This window comes from Salvelinus alpinus, chromosome 4, assembly GCF_045679555.1.
Source record: "Salvelinus alpinus chromosome 4, SLU_Salpinus.1, whole genome shotgun sequence".
NCBI classification, from domain to species: domain Eukaryota; kingdom Metazoa; phylum Chordata; class Actinopteri; order Salmoniformes; family Salmonidae; genus Salvelinus; species Salvelinus alpinus.
In genome coordinates this window covers 68746190-68768506 of record NC_092089.1, presented here as the reverse complement: position 1 = coordinate 68768506, position 22317 = coordinate 68746190, and the positions used below count along the sequence as shown (strand labels likewise).

General features: G+C 44.9%; 1 protein-coding gene across 8 annotated transcripts in view; it reads right to left on the bottom strand.

Annotated features, from left to right (window-relative positions):
- Positions 1-22317, bottom strand: part of LOC139574308 (disks large homolog 3-like) — a 141599-nt gene that overhangs the window by 41015 nt on the left and 78267 nt on the right. For 4 of the 8 annotated variants that reach the window (XM_071398764.1, XM_071398765.1, XM_071398767.1 and 1 more), the window contains 9 exons: positions 19624-19677; positions 17838-17888; positions 15917-16041; positions 14796-14965; positions 14241-14377; positions 13163-13307; positions 9471-9657; positions 1130-1325; positions 320-422 (listed from right to left, as the gene is read on the bottom strand). In XM_071398764.1, coding sequence (XP_071254865.1) covers positions 320-422; positions 1130-1325; positions 9471-9657; positions 13163-13307; positions 14241-14377; positions 14796-14965; positions 15917-16041; positions 17838-17888; positions 19624-19677 — 1168 coding nt within the window. The remainder of the gene's footprint in view (positions 1-319; positions 423-1129; positions 1326-9470; positions 9658-13162; positions 13308-14240; positions 14378-14795; positions 14966-15916; positions 16042-17837; positions 17889-19623; positions 19678-22317) is intronic. The other 4 variants (XM_071398769.1, XM_071398768.1, XM_071398766.1 and 1 more) reach the window with 3 other exon arrangements.

The following is a 22317-nucleotide window of genomic DNA, read 5'->3' as shown; positions in this document are numbered from 1 at the left end:
TGCATTTCAGGTGAAATAACAACCCAATGTTTATCTCCCAGGCCAAATTAACTAGCAACACAAGCTAGCTAAATGTCCATGAATGTTTCATGTGTGTTTCGACCTGTCCACAGACAAAATCAACATGTGCACGATGGCGCGTGTGACTGGCTTGGCCAAGGTTTTTGGTGTGGTTTTTGGTGTGGTGTGTGTGTGTGTGTGTGTGTGTGTGTGTGTGTGTGTGTGTGTGTGTGTGTGTGTGTGTGTGTGTGTGTGTGTGTGTGTGTGTGTGTGTGTGTGTGTGTGTGTGTGTGTGTGTGTGTGAGAGAGAACCTCCTACCTTCTGGTCGGTACTGGGCAATGATGGTGACTGTCTGGCCGGCCCGCTTCAGCGCTGCAGCTGCCTGCTCGTGTGTGGCGTTCCGCAGGTTCACCCCATTCACCTGAGACACACAGCACAGGGCAGAACCTCAGCCATGGAGCCTTGATTACCAGGTCAATGGACCAACCAGCACTGTTCCTCACAGAGATATTTAGCCTACAAGGGAATGATACTACCTGGCTTTGACATAAGGATGTGGAGGAGAGCCTCAGCCTATCATTCCTTTCTTTCTTGGATCACCAGCTTGATGATTCGTTTTCAATCAGTGGAAGAATGACCGTGGCATGATTTAAGAGGATTGTGACTAGAGAAAATGCCTGGTTCACAATTCCAGCAGGGCCATTGAGCAGATGTGCCCTCCAGAAAGGTACCCATCTGTCATCATGGGGGGCCTTGCGTTAGCTATAAGAGATTATTGATTTATATGAGAGCTGTGACCTTGACTGGAAGATGATCCAATGCTGTCTCTTTTGATTACTTTGACTCCATCCTGCCCAACGTATCATCTATATCCTGTTACCCCTTTGGGTCTACTCCTCTCTACATTGCTAAAATTGTCTATTTGTAAAGGCAAGTCTTTGATGGTAAATCTTCAGTGCTAAACCATGTACAGCTGTAGCTATCTATGTCGTTATGACAAAGCACTAACTACTGTAGAAGCTTTGCAACTTGCTGTAAGTATGTTTTAAGCAAATATCTCAGATGTGTAAGCCCTGCCACAGGTTAGCTGACTGGTTAGTTCGTTGCGAGGACCGATAAGCCACTGACCGAGAGGATGCGGTCTCCCCTCCTCAGCTCCCCGCTCAGGTCTGCTGGTCCTCCAGCCAGGATGAATGAGACAAAGATGCCCTCTCCGTCCTCGCCTCCCACAATGTTGAAGCCCAGCCCTGTGGAGCCCTTGTGAAGCAGCACCTTCCGCGGCTCCCTGCCAAACAGAGCGACAGCGTCAGGGCGCAGGGCGGGACTGGGAGCACAGGAAAGAGACGGAGACAGACAGAGTGTGAGAATGGAGGTAAGGAGAGAAAATGGGAGAGAGAGAGGTTGAGAAAGAGATGAAGAGCAAAAGAGGGAGGAGAGAGAGAAAGAGGGAAAAGGGATGAAAGACAAAAAGACAGAAGGGGAGACAGAGGCAGTTTAGGAAACAGCCCACACCAACATCTGTTCATACATGGGACTAACTTGTATTCTGGAAAAGGTGACATCTCTCATTTTGCAGTAAGTATACAATCCTTGGAATATGCTGCAGCAGAGCCTGAAGAGTAGCACTTTCTATATACTTTTGCAGGGGAAACAATCCCAGCATTCAAATAAGTATTAAACATCCTTTCCACAAATGGAACGAAAAAAAAGGAGAAAAAGGAAATTAAATACAGACAGCACTTTCAAATATGCTGAACTACACTGGTAATAGGCCTATAGAAAGAACATGATTATGATTCGACTTCACCTCGAACAATGCTTTGGCGCAACAGGGCCCACCAAGACATGCCATCTTTGGATGAACAATTTGCCCCCTGAAACACACACACACACAGAGCAGCAGCCCCACACTTGACTGCCCCTGCTGCAGCTCTGTTTTAGCTTTAGCCGCTGTGAGTCATCATCAGGCAGGCTGAATTCCAGACTGTGTTGGACTGAGGATCCTGGAGAGGCCAAACCACTGCTAGGGACCATCAAAAGACTTCTGAGAACATGCCTCAGACTGTAAGGCAAAGACACACTGCAGATGCCCTAGAAGCTGACACACACACACACACAGCCCGTCTCAACAAAACTCTCCACATGGTTCCCATTAGTGGTCTTCGCTCTAGTACTCAGCCTGCGGTCCACAATAACAATTCCTACTCAATCCCTAATGGCTGTGCTCCAAGTTGCTGTAGAGACCCTTTTTACATCAATGGGAGCCAATGCATACATACTTTCCTAGCGTTAGTTTCAGGTCCCGACTGAAAACAACCCTGATTGTTCTAGTATAACATGTGAAGAGGCATGGTAAGTTTTTATATGGTTTCACAAAGGTTTAATAACATAAATGAAAGGCAATTTGACTGAAGAGCAATGATTGGATGGTACTTACATAAATATCTCACATTGATCTAAAACCCATATCAGTACATCCTGGATTGTTACAATACCCTTAAAAAATTATGTATTTCCTCAATTGAGAGTCCATAAATTTAAGATTCATGCCCATGGTCTCATGAATAAAGCCTGTTTGGCAGTGAAAGTCGGGAACTATAGTAGGCAAGTCTTTTTACAATTACTGCATTAGGTTTGTTCCCACATGGGAGGATGAGTCACAGAGATGTAATAAGCCCATACTGACCACACACATACACACTCTCCTTTTCTTTCTGTCATCCATGTACAATTCTGCCTTTCTATATATATTTCTGAAGGATGAATACCTTTTTGAAAAACAACATCACCCTCACATACACAACGGAATAACAAACGTGAGTAGCACACGAGAGATATCATCTTAAAAATAACCGCATGCAGCGACACAAGAGGGCCGTTGTACCCCGCACATCGGACCAGACAGTATTGGACCATTCCAACTCAGACACATGCATCACCATGGTTACCTGAGGATCCTGTGTTTGTTCCTGAATGACAGTCGCTTCCTCAGCCACTTGGGGTGAGCTCTCACAAATGACATGGAGAAGGAGATGTTCACTGCAAACATGGTGGCTATTGACTGTGGTACATTATTACTTCAACTCCAAGCAACGTCTCAAAGCCTCCTAACCCCACTCTCTATCTTTGCCCTGCTTGTGAGAGGAGCTCTGGTTGAGGCTCGTTCTGTACAGACGTAATCTCAGGATGTTCTGTGATGAGATACAGCTCCACTTTGGGCTGTTACATTCTACTCCTCATCAGCAACAGGACAAGACTTAAACCCTCACCCGCCCACACAGACTAGATCAGAGCCATCTCTACAGAACAGAACCACATCCTACAGGAAACAGCCAGGGTGGGTTCCCCCGTTCCATGCTTCCTCATTTTGTTGCCCAGGCTTCCCTTGTGTGGCTCAGAGGGCTGTGTATCACAGCAAAAGGCGGCGGGAGTGGGATGTTGATGGGAGGACCTTCAGACTACATGCTGTTTGAGTTATTTGAGTGCTGATGCTCTCGAAAGTAAATGTGTGTGTGTTTTGTGCCAGCACATGTATGGAATCCTAAAATCAGGAAAAAAATGCTTGGGCAATTCTGGGACCTGACTCCCCTTCCCCTCCTTCTACCCCTCCTTGTTTTTTCATCCACGCCAGGAATGTAAACCGTTATGGTGCTATAAAACCTTTACTCTCTATGCCTGTCCCTCTCCATGCCTCTATGGGCCTGTCTATCTTATTCTCTCCCTCTCGCTCTGGCTCTTGTTCTCTCTCTCCCTCCCTCCCTCGCTTTGCCTCTCCCTCTCTGTAACCAGCCATCCCCCTCCCCTCAGTGTTTTGGCAGAGGCTGAGGCAGCCCAGTCCTAATGCTCTGAATGGAGATGTGGGCTGTGGGGTTTAGCGGGTCGCGCTGCCCCAGCACTCTGCTCTGGCTCTCCCTCGCCTCAGCCCAGTAATTGGTTCTGCTTGGCTGATTAATGGTGGACACTGCGGACCAACATTTTCCACAAACATAGACAGACAGACACAGACCAAGTCTCAGTGTTAAACATTAGCTCCCTTTCTTTCTCTCTCTGTAACAGGCTCACAAGCCCAAAGTATGCAGGGCTGGTGTATACAGATGAAAGAAAGACTGCTCTCTTGTCCTTCTTCTAGTTTTCACCTTCACATTCCCCAGTCGTTTCTACCGCCACTGCCTCTCTCCTCCTAGACCTATTATTTCATTCTAATTTGACATGGAAAAGGCGACAGACGGTTCATGATATTTCAAGCCTCTCAGAGTGGCTAAGAATAAACCAGGCGCAATGAATGATTAACAGTTTAGACTAACTCAGGCATTCAACTGATCCTAAACTATGATTACCCTGTTCTAATCTTTCCCCCGTCTATGAATGGTTTCCAGTGGCCATAGAAGGGCCATAGAAGGGCTTGCTGCTAATGTGTATATATCCCTGTGATGCTCTCAAAGCTTACCAGTCAAAGGTTGAGCGCATTCACAATGGAAGAACAACACCAAGTTATTGATTAGCTCACCTGCTGCACTGCTCTGTAGATTCCTGTTGTGTTTACAGTATCTAGTCTCTGGGCAAACAGTCCTGGCCAATAGCATTCTTTACTCTCTGATAGCGCCCAGCTAAACAGTTCAGGTTGTGGTATTGGACAGCAAAGACGCACACTCAAAAACAAACACCATTCTGGTCATTAGGTCTCACTTGAAAAATATATTTTATCTCAACGAGATTAACCTGGATAAATAAAGGTCACATAGCCTATAAAAACAAAAGTGACATACTGTATACTAAGATATCTGCATATGGTTCCTGTAGTGGCTAAATTGTCCAATATAATTGTCCCAATACAATTTCCATCCTAGTCCTTTAGCCACAATGGAGAGTGGTGAAATGTTAGTCTTGACGCAGACAAATCCAATGTCCAGAGTTTGATTCAAGTTGAAAAATAATAATACATGGGTACAAAAATGTACAGAATTCTACCAAAACTAATTCTGATCATTAAACTAAAGAAACAAACAGCATGGTAAACATGGTCTGGTATGGTCAAAAGACTGTGTGCTGCCATTCCAGTCACGCCCAGTAGGCCTTGGAGAATGTATGCCTTTTAACTGTATTCTCCATTGGCCAGTAGAGGGGGTACACAGACACTTGACAGGGGATTAATGGCAAACACACATAAAACAGACATGCATCATGAATTGGAAACATGCAAATATACAATATGACCTATTTGGCTCCTACAGACCAGTCCCAATTATATTTGATGTGAAATTAAAAAGGCGCTTTCCATCTAGGCTATATCACAACCGGCTGCGATTGGGAGTCCCATAGGGCGGCGCACAATTGGCCCAGCGTCGTCTGGGGTTGGCCGGTGTAGGCCGTCAGTGTAAATAAGAATTTGTTCTTAACTGACTCGCCTAGATAAATAAAGGTTAAAAAAACATTTCTATAATGTTGGTTCCTGTTTTCAAGCGTACTGCACCTACTAACCTCTTGGAATCAGGCTTGGTCTCAACAACCTTTCCAAGTATCCATGCACTACGTGGTGCAGTGGGGTCCATGACCAGAACCACATCTCCTTCACTAAAGCTGCGTTTCACTTTGTTGCAGGTACTGGCAGGTACTCCTGTGTCCATCTCTTCCAAAATATGTCGGCCATGTACTGGACTTTCTTCCAACGCCGTCTGATGTACAGGTAGTTGTTTTGAAAGGTTGCAGGAGTAAGACAGGCTTCGACTTTAACAATAACATGTGATTTGGGGTGAGGGCTTCTAGATCCAGGGGGTCATTGGTTACCGTGGTGATTGGGCCGCTGTTTAGAATGGTCTCTACTTCACATAGCATGGTGTGCATCCCTCATCTAGAGTCTGTTGTTTCAGAACAGAATGGTGTCGTAGGTTCTCCGTCTCCAGAATATCCTCCGCCATGCAGAGAGGAGGTCGTAGTGTCAGATGGAGAGGGGAATGTGTCTGAGGTGACGGCAGCACCACTGAGGGGGACGCATGGTGTCGCAGATGGGCACAGGGCAGACGATGCCGGCCCTCTCTCTCTGACTGAGTCTAGCTCCACTCCTCTGGAAGCCCTCGCTTTACACTAGAATAATCATCTCCAATAAAAACCATGAGAATAAAATCCTATGCAAATCCTCCTGGGCTGCAGGGAGGTCTCTCTCCTATCCGACAGCAGGGAATCTGATGCATCTAGATGTTGATCTAGTCTGACTGGAAGTCTGTTGGGATGATGTCATCCGTGACAACGTCTCTCTGTTTAGGTTTGAAGCAGACGTGCCATACTGTATAGGCCCTGGAAGACAGAGCAGGGGCATGTGTGTGTTTGTAGACCAGTGGCATGTGTGTTGATGTGTGTGTTGTCTGGGTGGGTAAGCATGTAATGTATACCAACAAGTGTCTTTATGTGTGTGTGAGTTATATTGCAACGTGAGGGAGCCAACATTAATGTATGTGTGTGTTTCTATGCGTCAGCACATTATGAGGAGATGTCTGAGTAGATCAGTGTATGTGATTAATGTTGGCAGCGTGGACTGCCTTTGTGAGGGGTGGAGGACCTGGGTGCATGGCCTGGTTTTTCCAGAGTGCAGATGAATCACGACAGCTGCAGGAATGTCCGGCCCTCCTCATTTGCTGCACCGTGCTGGATAAGCCTCTCACTTCCCAATACATTTATGGTAAAACCACGGCCCAGTGTTTGTATTTACATAAGGACAGCAGCAGGCAAAACATTCCTGTGCTGCACATGTGTGTGTGATGACAGCCTCCAGTTACACCTCCTCCCAATACTATCTGTTCACTTTACGCCCTCAGTCTGTCTACACACACACCTGCATGCAAGCATATACTGTAAGCATACACACAGGCACTGGTGGCATGTTCTGTACACACACACACACAGGCATCCATGCACACTGACATAGATTAGACACGGATACTCTACACAATTATAAATACAGTGGCATGCAACCAGCAACATAAAGGTATTCATCCATGACAACATGGTGATTGATGAGGGAGGTAGGACAGACAGCGGACACGCAACACAAATATATGACAACACATACAACGAATCAACTCTACACACACAGAGACAGGTAGATTACATTAAATACACACTCATAATCAAGCCAGACACACACTAACAGACATTCTGTCCATATATCTGCCGTAGAGGTTTTCAGTAGGGAAGCTAGGACAATGACAGTGGCTTGGCTGGGGACTCGGGCCTTGGTTAGACTCGGCTCCTGCCAGATGGAATTGAGCAGCTTGTGCCAGCGAGCGGTCCTGTGGAGACGTGTGTCTCTGTGAAGGGCAGGTATAACTCAGTCAGCCGGCTCAGGCTAGAGCTGGTCTCAGCTCAGGACTGTACTAATGCTACTGTTTCTAATTCATATTCATGATCAGTTTGATGATTTAACACTATTATTTTTTACTCTTAATGTAAAATGGTGTTTATAAACACGTGCAATAAGTAAATGGAGGTTAGATGTGAAGTCAAAATGGAGCATGCCAGTGTAGGAAAAACAACGATTAAATATTAACTCTGGAAATACAAAATAAAGGATGAAACTAATACCGGTGGAACACTTTCACACTTGACTTGGGGGAGGGCTGTTTCAGATGTTATCCATCTTAGACAGGTAGTCAAAGCAGATCATTATCGAAGCCACTGTGGTTATTTCAACCTTACAAAAGTGACACAGGGCACTGTAAAGGCTTTTATAGATGTATACTGTGAGTATGACCACCCACATTAAAAGCAGGAGTAGACATGGACATGGAGAGGTAAGACATGTATAGACTGTTACACGCAGACCGATAGATTCTAAGTGGCTATCAGACATAGATGGGACGCCCTCCCTTACAAGAGAGCTCTGTCAGCAAACAGCACTCCTTACTCCTTTTCCCTCCTAACTTCCCTTTCTCTTCATCCCTTTGTTCTTCTATCTGCTGCCATCTCTCCTCCTCCTCTAGTCTCAAAGTGGAGCCACGTCCCTAAACCTTTGCCATGGTGATCCCCCTCTACCACCACTTCTCCCCTGTCTCCAGGCACCACAGTCTACTGCCAAGCCCAGATACAGGTGTGGCGAGGCGGGTGAAGTTAGAACAACACAGGGCTGTAGCTAGGTAGTAAGATTAGCTAAGCGGACCTAGCGACGCCGCTGGGTTAGTACCTGCCAGAGGAGGGGACTGGGCCTTGGCCAGAACAGTAGCCTGTGTCCCGGGGTATCCCCCCGCTGTAGAGACCCAGGGGGACCCCGCTGTCCCCAGGTTGTTTGTGGATGACACTGTAAATAGGTTCAGGCCTGGTGGGGGAGTACAGAAATCACAGTGAATGGGGCTTGAGTAGGACACAAACACAGAACACACAAACACATGTACAGTATACGGGACAACTACACAGGACAAATACACAGGACAAATACACATACATACATGCACATATATAGAAACTGCTACACACAAACATTGTAAAACTACACAGTCACACAGTTGGATACACACAAACACACGCCCACATGCACCATATAGTCATTGCCACACATTGCACATGCTCACACACACACACACACACACACACACACACACACACACACACACACACACACACACACACACACACAATAGCTTGGGATATTAAGGTGACTCTGGGGCTCTCAAATCAAGCTCTGTGAATGTTGTTTCAGTGTTTGGCCAAGAGGTCGTAAGGCAGAACAAGGAGGAGGGACTTTGGGATGAGAGGGCTTCTTTGAGCTATACATTGCCACCTCAGACAAAACTGAACCCTCCTTGCCCAGCTAGTCAACCAGAGACAAACACATTGCCACACTGTTGGAGGCCCACTAAACTACATCAATCTACATACATATCACCAAAGAAAGCCACAACACCGGGGAACGCCAGGTAAAGCAACGATCACCACACCAAGATTAAAGAATTAATATGCTCAAGTTCACAACAAAAAGGCCTCTTACTGCGCTCTAGTGGCCCTGTGCTATTTTGACACGAGAAAGTGACTCTAACCCTGGATTGTCAAAACTACTCTTAAAACTTACATTCACATGGTAAACAACATATTATAAACTGGGTGGTTTGAGCCCTGAATGCTGATTGGCTGATAGCCATGGTATATCAGACCGTATACCACGGGTATGACAAAGCATTTATTTGTACAGCTCTAATTACATTGGTAACCAGTTTATAATAGCAATAAGGCACCTCAGGGGTTTGTGATATATGGCCAATATACCACGGCTAAGGGCTGTGTCCAGGCACTCCACGTTGCGTCGTACATAAGAACAGCTCATAGCCGTGGTATATTGGCCATATACCACCCCCCCGGGCCTTATTGGTAAAATATAATTCCCCCTTTTGTGAATTATACTGCATAGCTATATCATCCTGTAAAAGATTGTTATGTGCTGTACAACAATGAGATAAGAAAAAAACATGCAAAAAATGGTACTGACCTGGTGAAGTCTTCCTCCCCCAGCATGTGACGTGGGTCTGGGGAGTACCTGGAGGGCGTGACCTGGGGGGGCTGGCTGTAGACGGGCTTGGGCTCCATAGCACCCATGTAGGCCATGCCTGAGTTGTGGCTGATGTGGTTGTCCACCATGGTGGGGAAGGCTGGAGGGAGGGCAGGGAGGGCCAGACCAGTAGATGGAAAGGAGGAATGATTAAAACAGTGGTCCACTGGAGGCCTGGCAGCACTCTTGCCAAGAGGGATCAACTCATAACACTATCATACATGTGACGATGCCTGTTAAAAAAATCTATGGCCCATTATTAAAGACAGTATTCTCTCTACAGATTAGTCAGTGTGGGTATTCTCTATACCGGAGATATAATAGATGTGTGCAGGCTACTGTGAGACCACAGTATGTCCTACACCAGAGATTTTGAGTAGCTAAAGTCTAGAAAGTTCCCAGATTTACATTCCATCATTGGGCTACAGTACTTATGACTCATGGCTCTAAAATCCCTTGAAGAACATCTGACTATAGGTCATACTTTCAGAGCTGGCTTAAAGGAGTAGTTCACTAGTTTACAACATGATGTTAGATGGTTCCTCACCCTGAAAGTAGTATATGGGCCAGGATACGTTTCTTTAAACCGCTACAAACTTCAGCTAACTATAGCCACCGCGAGCTAAAAATCTATTTTAATGAAAGGGAAAGGGGGATACCTAGTCAGTTGTACAACTGAATGCATTCAACTTAAATGTGCCTTCCGCATTTCACCCAACCCCTCGCCCGGGGAACAGTGGGTTAACTGCCTTGTTCAGGGGCAGAACGATAAATAGTTTACCTTGTCAGCTCGGGGATTCAATCCAGCAACCTTTCGATAGGGGTATGTGAACATGTTTATTTGTATTTTTTATATATTTATTTTATATATTTTATTTCTAAATCAACTGTAAGTAACATCTAACCAAATATGGAGTTGATTTCAGGTGATTTTGGTCACAGGGGATCACATGCCCACATTACTTCCAATTATTTTTAGCTAGCGGTGGCTAAAGTTAGCTGAAGATTATAGTGACTGTTTAAAGAAAACCAAACTATGAATTACAATTTATTCTGGCTCATAGCCTACTTTCAGGGAGAGGAACAGTCTAACATCATGCTGTAAAATAGTGAACTATTCCTTTATGTCAGTATAAGGGGCTTGCTCAAGCCATGGAAACCACACACACAAAATAACAATGAACATATACAGTACTACTGTACAGGCCTTTTGATAATAAATCACTGGTTGACATACATATTGTTTAGTACAATATAGTATACCTGTAATAATTACATATAGTCCAGTACAGGTTTTTTGTGTGTCTGTGTGTGTGTGTGGTTCTTCAGTAAATCGATGTGTGTGGCTGGCAGGAGCCCCAGGCCATGGGTTCTCCTGAGCAAGTGGGTGGGATGTGAGAAAGCCTCCACACTCAGTGGGAGAGAGAGAGCTGGGCTTGGTGTTTCAGTGGGCAGCAGTGTGTCTGCACCATGTAGGAGTCTGGGCACAGCCAAGCCGAGGAGAGCACACTGAAACAGCTCTACCGCTCACTGAGATAATCCATAAACATCCCTGTGACAGGGACAATGTTGTGTACCTACAGTAGGGGTCTGCAACCCGCGGCTCCATTGCTATGTATAGATTTCCTCAACAAACAATTAAACTCAGCAAAAAAAGAAAAGTCCCTTTTTCAGGACCCTGTCTTTCAAAGATAATTCGTAAAAATCCAAATAACTGCATAGATCTTCATTGTAAAGGGTTTAAACACTATTTCCCATGCTTGTTCAATGAACCATAAACAATTAATGAACATGCACCTGTGGAACGGTCGTTAAGACACTAACAGTTTACAGACGGTAGGCAATTAAGGCCACAATTATGAAAACTTAGGACACTAAAGAGGCCTTTCTACTGACTCTGAAAAACACAAACAGAAAGATGCACAGGGTCCCTGCTCATCTGCGTGAACTTGCCTTAGGCATGCTGCAAGGAGGCATGAGGATTACAGATGTGGCCAGGGCAAGATATTGCAATGTACGTACTATGAGACGCCCAAGACAACGCTACAGGGAGACAGGACAGACAGCTGATCGTCCTCGCAGTGGCAGACCACGTAACAAAACCTGCACAGGATCGGTACATCCGAACATCACACCTGCGGGACAGGTACAGGATGGCAACAACAACTGCCCGAGTTACACCAGGAACGCACAATCCCTCCATCAGTGCTCAGACTGTCTGCAATAGGCTGAGAGAGGCTGGACTGGGAGCTTGTAGGCCTGTTGTAAGGCAGGTCCTCACCAGACATCACCGGCAACAACGTCGCCTATGGGCACAAACCCACCGTCGCTGGACCAGACAGGACTGGCAAAAAGTGCTCTTCACTGACGAGTCGCGGTTTTGTCTCACCAGGGGTGATGGTCGGATCTGCGTTTATCGTCGAATGAAATAGCGTTACACCGAGGCCTGTACTCTGGAGCGTGATCGATTTGGTGGTGGGGGGTCTGTCATGGTCTGGGGGCAGTGTGTCACAGCATCATCGGACTGAGCTTGTTGTCATTGCAGGCAATCTCAACGCTGTGCGTTACAGGGAAGACATCCTACTCTCTCATGTGGTCTCAACGCAGTTGACAGTGAGAGGATGTTTCTTTTTTTGCTGAGTTTATATATATTTTTTGTATTTTTATTTCACATTTTTCAATCAGAAATAGATGGATTTGGAAAGATCAGGACTAACTAAGATATGCTACGTTACAATCTACAGGACAATACATGTTAAAACCGTATCTTACTTTTATTCTGTTTTTGAAATGTACAGAAAATAACCTTTTGAAGGTTAAGTTTCTGTTGCTGAAAGTGTGCAGACAAGGTCTGTCTGAATGGGCTAATTTCTCATTGATAAAAGCAAAGTAAATAAACAAACACTTTTGTTAAATCAGTATAATAAATGTCTATTACAATCAAACCTTCTGTTTGCATTATAATATTTGTGTACCTGTGTTTCATTATTCAATATCTTGCGGGGCTTGATGTGGGTATTTCAATGAATCCCTGGAAAACAACATGTCCTTCATTTGTAGGGTTTTAAATAAAAAAGTAACACTACTTCTGTAGCATATTTAATGTATGTTCACAAGATTTGATTCTCCCTGCAACTTCGCTAGACAGCCATTGCTCTGTGACCCTGAACTGCCAGATTTCGTGGTAATTTGATCTGACTGCTATCTGTGGTGCTGAATATCAGATATTGCCACTATTGAGCTTGAAAAGGGCTCAAACCTCTTCTGCAGCTCCCTCTAAACTATTTTTTTTTGTGTGAAAAAAAATTGCTCTTCAAGTCAAGAAGGTGACTCCTGACCTAAAGCTAATGCTAATCAACAGAGCCTTCTTCTAACAACTGATGCATGGGTTGGTTTTTGAGGTTTAGGTATAAACTGAGAATAAGGAGTGTGGAAAGAGACCACCAGTGTCATTATCGCAGGGTTCCTGTGGCCTTCCATTAAAACAAACTGTGTGCTGGTACAGTACCATTGAGGCATCCATCACCTGGAATGTTCAACTGTAGTTGTATGCATTGTGAGCAGTATGAGAGTAGGAGGGGAGGGGTTTGAGCCATAGGTGAATACAGTAGCTAGCAGAAGAAGATACGTACTGCTGGAGTAGTCCGGAGGGGCGTACATGTCATTGAGGTGCACGGGTCCGGGTTTGGCCACCTTGAGGTAGACCATGTCAGAGGTGTTCTTCAGCGCTGCAACCGCCTCCTCGTGACGCACGTCCTGCAGGATGATGTTGTTCACCTGAAGCACACAGACCACAGTCAAATCCTCAAGTCCACAACACTGAGGATTATAGCTACCTCTTTTAGTTTGCTTGAGCCACACCCAAATCAATCATACACTACTGTTACTGTGTACTACTAAGATAAAGTATGTGACAATATTTCAAAGGTTTTGAACAGAGCTGCTCCATATAGGTACAGTTGCGAGAGATTTCTTATTTACGGAGCCGCCACATCTGCATCCTTGTGTCGACAGATAAATGCATGGATTTCAGAGATAAACTTCGATCAAATAGCACAAATGATACGGCCATCCAGAAGTCCAGAAGTGAACTGTGATGAAAACAGTGCAGTGGGGATTCAGTGTTGGGCAGCTGTAGTCACTCACAGCTCTTCCCCGCACAAAGGTAGCAGTGCTTAATGGCTTTGTTCTTATTTATGGCAGTCTTAAACACATCTCATATTTTTCTAACAGTGTAGTCACTCATTCAACCTGGCAGGTGGTTCTCTTTATCTTTTACCGGTGTAGAACAGAATATGCCCGGGGAGCAGCTGGGCTGTTTGAACCCGGTCTCCAGCACCGTATCAATCACACACAGGGCCATAAACGCTGATGCGCGTCGCCTCGCCTGGCTGTCTTGAGAAACGTCCAGGGATGGGCACAGAGGCACCCACCAAAGTGGCAGTGTCCTGATGTGTGCAGGGTATGGATCACTAAACAGTAAGGGAATCAAGACTGTTCTAGGGCATCCATTAGAGCTCAGTATCGTAGGTCACTATCTGTGTAATTGACTGGGTATGGAACCCGGGGTTTCTACACAATTAAAGACTGTGTTAGGCTGCTGAGCTTAAGTCTAGGCATCCACTCTGGCTTCACCAAACCACCTCTGCTACATCAAAGCAGGGGTAAGCCCAGGTAATGAACAAAGATGCAAATTATATGTGTTCTTACAGCTAGCAGGCGGTCTCCGGTCTGCAGCCGTCCGTCTTTCTGTGCGGCCCCGCCCTCAATGATCTTTGTGATGTAGATGCTGTTGTCTCCAGGGATGTGCTGGTTGCCGATCCCCCCAGCAATGCTGAAGCCAAGGCCTGGGGGTGAGAAGCGCAAAGAGGACAGTCAAGAACAGAAAATTGCACAAAATCTTCAATGGGGACAATTCAAATTCTCAAAAATAATCTAAATGTATGTTCCAATTTCAGAGTTGACCTAGAATTACACAGGGGAGTTTAGTTTATTAGGATCCCCATTAGATACTGCACATGCAGCAGCTACTCTTCCTGTAAAGAAGAGTTATAGACAAGAACAACAGAAGATATTACATTCAATTCTAAATAAAATGTTTTATATAAAATATATTAGAAAGACACCAAGAGACAACAAAATTACTATTTACCCGCTATTCATATATACATATTCTTATATACATTACAGTTAAGTTATAGGGGCCAAGAAAATCCTGGCCCTCACAATGAGGATTCATTCATATATGTACTACATATAGCTGACCTTTGGGCCCCTTGAGCAGGTTGATCTCCAGGATGGTCTCAGGAGGGGCCTGTCTTCTCCTGACCAGCAGCCTGACCACAGGGCCAGCCTCTTTCAGGGCCTCTACCGCCCGGCTGTGGACCACCTCAGACACATCTACCTCATTCACACGCAGCACACAGTCATTCACCCTGGGGAGACGAGGGGAAACAACGTTCATATTTTACAACGCTGTTAGTACTGTATATACACATACATAAGTTATAGTACAAAAACATTAAGAACACCTTCCTAATACTGAGTTTAAGGCACTTAAATATTTTATCTTGCCCATTCACCCTCTGAATGGCACACATAAACAATCCATGTCTCAAAGCTTAAAAATGCTTATTTAACCCATCTCCTCCCGTTCATCTACATTGATTTGAAGTGGATTTAACAAGTGATATCAATAAGCGATCATAGCTTTCTCCTGGTCAGTCTAGGTCATGGAAAGAGTAGGCGTTCTTAATGTTTTGAACACTCACTGTATCTACACTATATGATGATTTATCCGTTTACCTACTGAATCATAATTATGGAATTAATGTCAATCCACAGGCTGTATAATATGGATAGAATCAACAGACTAGTCAGACTAGTCAACTGCACAAACACACAGAAAAACAAACACAAACACAAACTGGGCTCCCGAGTGGCACAGCGGTCTAAGGCACTGCATCTCAGTGCAAGAGGCATCACTACAGTCCCTGATTCGAATCCAGGCTGTATCACATAAGGGGTCCCATAGGGCGGCGCACAATTGGCCGAAGCGTCGTCCGGGTTTGGCCGGGGTAGGCCGTCATTGTAAATAAACATTTGTTCTTAACTGACTTGCCTAATTAAATAAAGGTTAAATAAAAATAAATATAATAAAATAAAAAACACAGAGGCCGGCAGTACACCGAAAGCACTCGAGATCATCATTTGCATGTTTTAGGCTTTGGCTTTCCAGTGAATCACAACTTAGTGGAAACACAGACAGAGCCTGGGGGCAGAGGGCTGTAGAGGCACTGCCACCCACACACACACACACACCTCTGACTGCCTGGCGGGAGGGAAATGGTGGAGTGAGAGAGGGGGGGGGGGGGGGACTAACTCACCCCAGCCTGCCATCCATAGCTGCAGCTCCTCCAGGGATGATCTTGGTGATGAAGATCCCTGGGTCATCTGGGATGTGTGGATTGTCCATCCCCCCAGCGATGCTGAAGCCCAGGCCAGAGTTACCCTGCAGTGGTTATGAGGCATTACACATAGAAGAGATACAATAGAGAGACACACACACACACACACGTGAAGCAGAGGAGGCCCAGCGCCGTCCGTGAGCGTGAAGCAGAGGAGGCTGGTGGGGGCAGCTCTAGGAGGAAGGGCTCATTGTAATGGCTGGAATGGAATGGATGGAACACACCACAAATATGGAAACCACATGTTTGACTGCTTTCCATTTATTCCATTCCAGTCATTATAATGAGCCCATCCTTCTATAGCTCATTCTACCAGCCTCCTCTGGCGTGCAGCCCGTGCACACTTTCTCTCTCACACACACACACACACACACACACACACACACACACACACACACACACACAGACACAGAGCTCTACTAAGTGATGGGTCCCGTCCCACTCAAGGTGTGTGGACTCAAGGGGGGAGAAGGGGCTTCTTCTTAATGGTATTGAAGTCTCAGGGGAACATGTGATCTATGAAGAGCGCTCAGGGGAATTCAACATTACTGATGACCATGTCACTTTCTCATGCATGTGTGTGTGTGCATCTTCCTCACATTGAATTTACTTCATACTACAAACTACATTCTAAGATCAAGTCACTTTATTCTAAATGTATGTAAGATGAAGCTGTCCAAATGGTTTGGGTGTAATTGTTTTGTTTAAAACGGACAGATTCATAAGTAGAAGAGAAGATGAGAGTCAGAGAAGCTTCATTTCTCTAAAGACTTGAACGGTACAAAACTTCCCTTTTACTCTTTATGTACCCCCCTCTCCCCCACCTCTCCCCCAGAAAGGCAAAGCACCCATTTGGATCCAGTGGGCCCAGGCGTGGTGTTCTATCTGACAGCTGCAGAGACAGGCTCCAAACAAGACAACTGAGGAAAGACTTCACTTTATTATTTTCTATAATTAATGAGAAACGGTCACAACCAATTAGGACAGAGCGAGGCTGAGGCCTCCCAGTGCGCTGCTCCTGAGCCAAAAGGAGTGCACTGGGCCCGACCACCAAATGTTCCACACCCACAGACCTTTTAAAGTGTGATTTTATCTAGTTTATTTAAGCCTCTGCATGCAGAAATGCCACTCGGAGAGGGAGATGGAGAAAACAGCTCTGCACCTATCTGTGGGTGGAATAACAAGAGCAGGAACATAAAGTATGTCTGCGCTCCACTATAGACTGAACTCTGTCACTGACAAGTGCAACTGTCAAGGGTCCTGAGAGTGTGTGTGTAGAGGGAGATGGCTTTTGCTTCTGAACTATTTAATGTCTGTGCTTTTGAAAGGTGCAGTATGAGGCCTATAGGGGTCTGACGATGACGATGTGCATACGCTGCTGCTACTTATTATCGATCCTCATTGCCTAGTCACTTTTACGCGTACCTACGTGTACATTTGACCTTAATTACCTCAACTACCTCGTACTCCTACACATTGACTCAATACCAGTACTCTTTGTATATCAAATCAAATCAAATGTTATTGGTCACATACACATGGTTAGCAGATGTTAATGCGAGTGTACCGAAATGCTTGTGCTTCTAGTTCCGACAGTGCAGTAGTATCTAACAGGTGATCTAAAAACTTCCCAACAACTACCTAATACACACAAATCTAAAGGGGTGAATGAGAATAGCAACATTTACTGCACTGAGAAACCTTAATAAAGCCAAAGAGAGCATATTAGTGCCATCTAGTGGGAAAAGCTCACGTGTTTAACAAAAGGCTTTGAAAAGAATACATTTGATCACAAGACGTTCAAATAATGAGCGGTTATAAAGGTGTTGGTGAAACTCACCCTCTCCAAGATGATCTCTTCATATTTAAACATCCCATCACTGCCATTTACCTGTCAACACAGAACACATACAGGTCAGTTACATCATCATCATGTATTAACAGCCCACATGAAAACATCCTAGAAATAATAAAAAACAGAAAAGGAACATAAAAAATGGACTAATCTTTAATCTCAATAGAATAATTTTTAATAACCACAGAATTAAACATAGACATACATAAAACAAATAGCATTGCTGGTTTTGGCTATTATATCCAGATTTTGACAATGAACACACAAATATAATCATGTTTACTATTAATATTACCATTAGGCTTTTCTCAATCCATAAATCCTACAGGAATACAGTAGAAACTATTTCAATCTCTTGCATTACCATACTAAATGCATAACTGCATCATATTCATGCTGTAGAGGCAGCTCAATAGAGATAATGAAATAGGTCCACATGGTGAGTAAATGTGATCTTATATGCTGCGACCGTGAGGCACATCCATCCACACACAGAGACAACAGAATAGATACTCCATCCACACAGAGAGACAACAGAATAGATACTCCATCCACACACAGAGACAACAGAATAAATACTCCATCCACACACAGAGACAACAGAATAGATACTCCATCCACACACAGAGACAACAGAATAGATACTCCATCCACACACAGAGACAACAGAATATATACTCCATCCACACAGAGAGACAACAGAATAGATACTCCATCCACACACAGAGACAACAGAATAGATACTCCATCCACACACAGAGACAACAGAATAGATACTCCATCCACACACAGAGACAACAGAATAGATACTCCATCCACACACAGAGACAACAGAATAGATACTCCATCCACACACAGAGACAACAGAGTAGATACTCCATCCACACAGAGAGACAACAGAATAGATACTCCATCCACACACAGAGACAACAGAATAGATACTCCATCCACACACAGAGACAACAGAATAGATACTCCATCCACACAGAGAGACAACAGAATAGATACTCCATCCACACACAGAGACAACAGAATAGATACTCCATCTACACACAGAGACAACAGAATAGATACTCCATCCACACACAGAGACAACAGAATAGATACTCCATCCACACACAGAGACAACAGAATAGATACTCCATCCACACAGAGAGACAACAGAATAGATACTCCATCCACACACAGAGACAACAGAATAGATACTCCATCCACACACAGAGACAACAGAATAGATACTCCATCCACACACAGAGACAACAGAATAGATACTCCATCCACACACAGAGACAACAGAATAGATACTCCATCCACACACAGAGACAACAGAATAGATACTCCATCCACACACAGAGACAACAGAATAGATACTCCATCCACACACAGAGACAACAGAATAGATACTCCATCCACACACAGAGACAACAGAATAGATACTCCATCCACACACAGAGACAACAGAATAGATACTCCATCCACACACAGAGACAACAGAATAGATACTCCATCCACACACAGAGACAACAGAATAGATACTCCATCCACACACAGAGACAACAGAATAGATACTCCATCCACACACAGAGACAACAGAATAGATACTCCATCCACACACAGAGACAACAGAATAGATACTCCATCCACACACAGAGACAACAGAATAGATACTCCATCCACACACAGAGACAACAGAATAGATACTCCATCCACACAGAGAGACAACAGAATAGATACTCCTGCCACACACAGAGACAACAGAACAAATATTTACATAAGGGCCTGCATCCAGTGAGTCTGCGTTGACGATGACGGGGGGAGGGTTCGCCTGCAAAGATAGATAAAGAGATACAACATTACCTAAGCGCATGTGTGTGCGTGTGTGAGGCTGGCAGATCACACATCATCAGTCAGCTAGGTGCCAGTAAGTGGATGCCATGGGAACAGTCGGTGTGTGTGTGTTTGTGTCTCGCTAGGGATGGGTGGATGATGGCTACAGTAGGTGTGAGGACTGAGAATGAGGAGTGGGGAAAAGAGACCAGCAGTGTTATAATTGCCTGCTTCCTGTGTAAGACTCCATTTGAACAAACTGTGTGTATGTTGGGACCATTTGGTCATTGTCTAGGATATCACAACCATCTCATACTGTACCGTAACACTACCTGTTCTAACACACTGGAAATGACAACTTGAAGTCTGGCATCCAACACTACGTCTATGTTTTGATGGTCTATTGCAGGGTACTCAAGTACCATTTCAGAAGGTCTGGTCACACAAATATTCTAAGTGGCAAAGGTCCGGATGGATATTGTAATTTATCGACATAGTAACAAACCCCCACCCCATAACCCCAAACTGTTCACACCCTTCTTGTTGGCGAAGATAACATTTTGCAGTTTTAAAGCTAATTTCCTCCAATTCTACACATTTTTCCATGTCGTATGTGTTATCATATGACACCAGGAATTGGAGGCCCGACTGAGTTCCTAAAAAAAGTTGGGACCCGTGGTCCGTATTGACCCCGTTCCGAACCGCGGTCCACCTGTTTGAATGGCTGGTCTATTTGGTCAGTAAGACTCAAAAACTATTGCATTCTGTGTTGTATCTGTATATCAGAATTCGATCTCTTAGGAAGACAATCAGGCTGTTCAGGCTCCATTACGCCACCTAGTGGCTGGTGTTAATTTCCCAACATCCCATGCATGTTGTATCAGAGGAGACGTTATGATCCTGTGGAGGGGGCACCAGTCAAAGCAGAGTGCAGGAATGGGCACTGCAAAGATATGCCTCTCACAGCGGCAGTTATAGACATAATTTATTCTTATAAAATGTCCCCTCACAAGGTGATGTGAATGCTATACTCAATTAAATGTTACATAAAAGACTAGCAGCTCTCAGTTGAGGAGACGGAGGATGAACGGGACATAGCCCCAGTAGACTGGACACAGGGCTGACCAGCAGTAATGGCCTCTCCTTATAGCACAGCACAGAGTCCTGGAACACTGGCCACAGGCTGCGTTCTCTCTATTGATCTGATTGAGCTGTGGGGGTGAGGTGATGCTGCTGACGGTGCAGCTAGGGGACCAAGGCTACCTGAGGTCCAGCAGAGAAAAGCTACTAGTCACTCACTACCTCCCCCCTCCGCCTCCCCCTTATTGTCTCCCCCCAGTATTCACTGTTTGCACACTACCAGGTTCTTGGGACTTTTCAAAGTGGATCCACTCCTATTGATCCCCATTAATTCCAATCTTCTTCCACCAACCTCTATCGCCACACACGATGAGCATGCATGCATTCTCCATGTTTTGGCTGCGTGATGAGGCAGCCTATGGCCTGTGATATTACATGACTGCTTTAAACACGTCGAGGGGTCATCGCAGTTACGGGATGATTGCTTTCGTGGCACAGACTCTCGGTCGCTCATTTATTTCCGTGGCGTCTCTCCCCCTAGTGACGGCATTAAAGGATCACTTGATCACGGCTCTTGTATTCCTACCTGACACTTCTCTCACACAGGACTCACAGGCAAAGGAGGTGCAAGCGCGGTGCAACACTCCAATATAACAGGTCACAGTCTGAGACAAAGGAACCACACCATTTATATTACAGCTCGAGTTATAACAATCCTTTGATGCTGGACCATGGTACTTCAATACGCACACATACAATCAGAGCTGGTTTGAGCAGAGAAGGCTGAATACTGGAGTTGTACTGAGGTCATAAGACGAGAGCATCAAGCCCCACTCGCCTTGATCGGCATCATACTACACCCCAGTTTCTGTGAATCTTTCCAGAGCTTTGTTACTTTATTTTCACTGAGTGACTTCTCTGATTAATGGAAACTGTTCAAATCCAACACATAAGACGTGACCTCTTTTTCAGATCTGTAGTTTAGTTTTATGGCTCTGGCCAACTCTGGAAAAACACAAACGTCCCTTAGTCAGCACAACATGGCTTGTGTAATCTGCGTATGGACCGCAGATGCCCGCGACAGTGCTTGTGTGTGCACGTTTTCCATATACCGTACACATTTAAGCATTTCCTGTTTGTCATGAAAATACAGGACAGCAATGTTCTCACCAGACCTAAAGCCTAGTGAGAACAAAGGGACACGGTAGCAGCAGCTCCCTTCACATGCTTTTAGAAGTGTGTGTGTGTGTTTTAGAAGTGCACAGTGTGCCACAGCACCATAAACACCCAAGTCTTTAAGAAATGTACTCATCCCCCACAGCCAACCGGTCCCATTGTGCAGCTGTGTGTAAGGTAGTGGAGAGAAGGAGCCTGAGGGCAACAGTGGGGACTATTTCTGCTCTGTCATTGTACTGGACTGAGCTAGTGAACGGAATACAGTGCCACAGCCAAGGGATCTCAAATGACAAACACAACAGCAGGAACAAAATAGCTTATCATAAGCAACAGAGGTTACTTCCTAGCTGGCTAATCAATGATTGAAAATAAACCACTATGT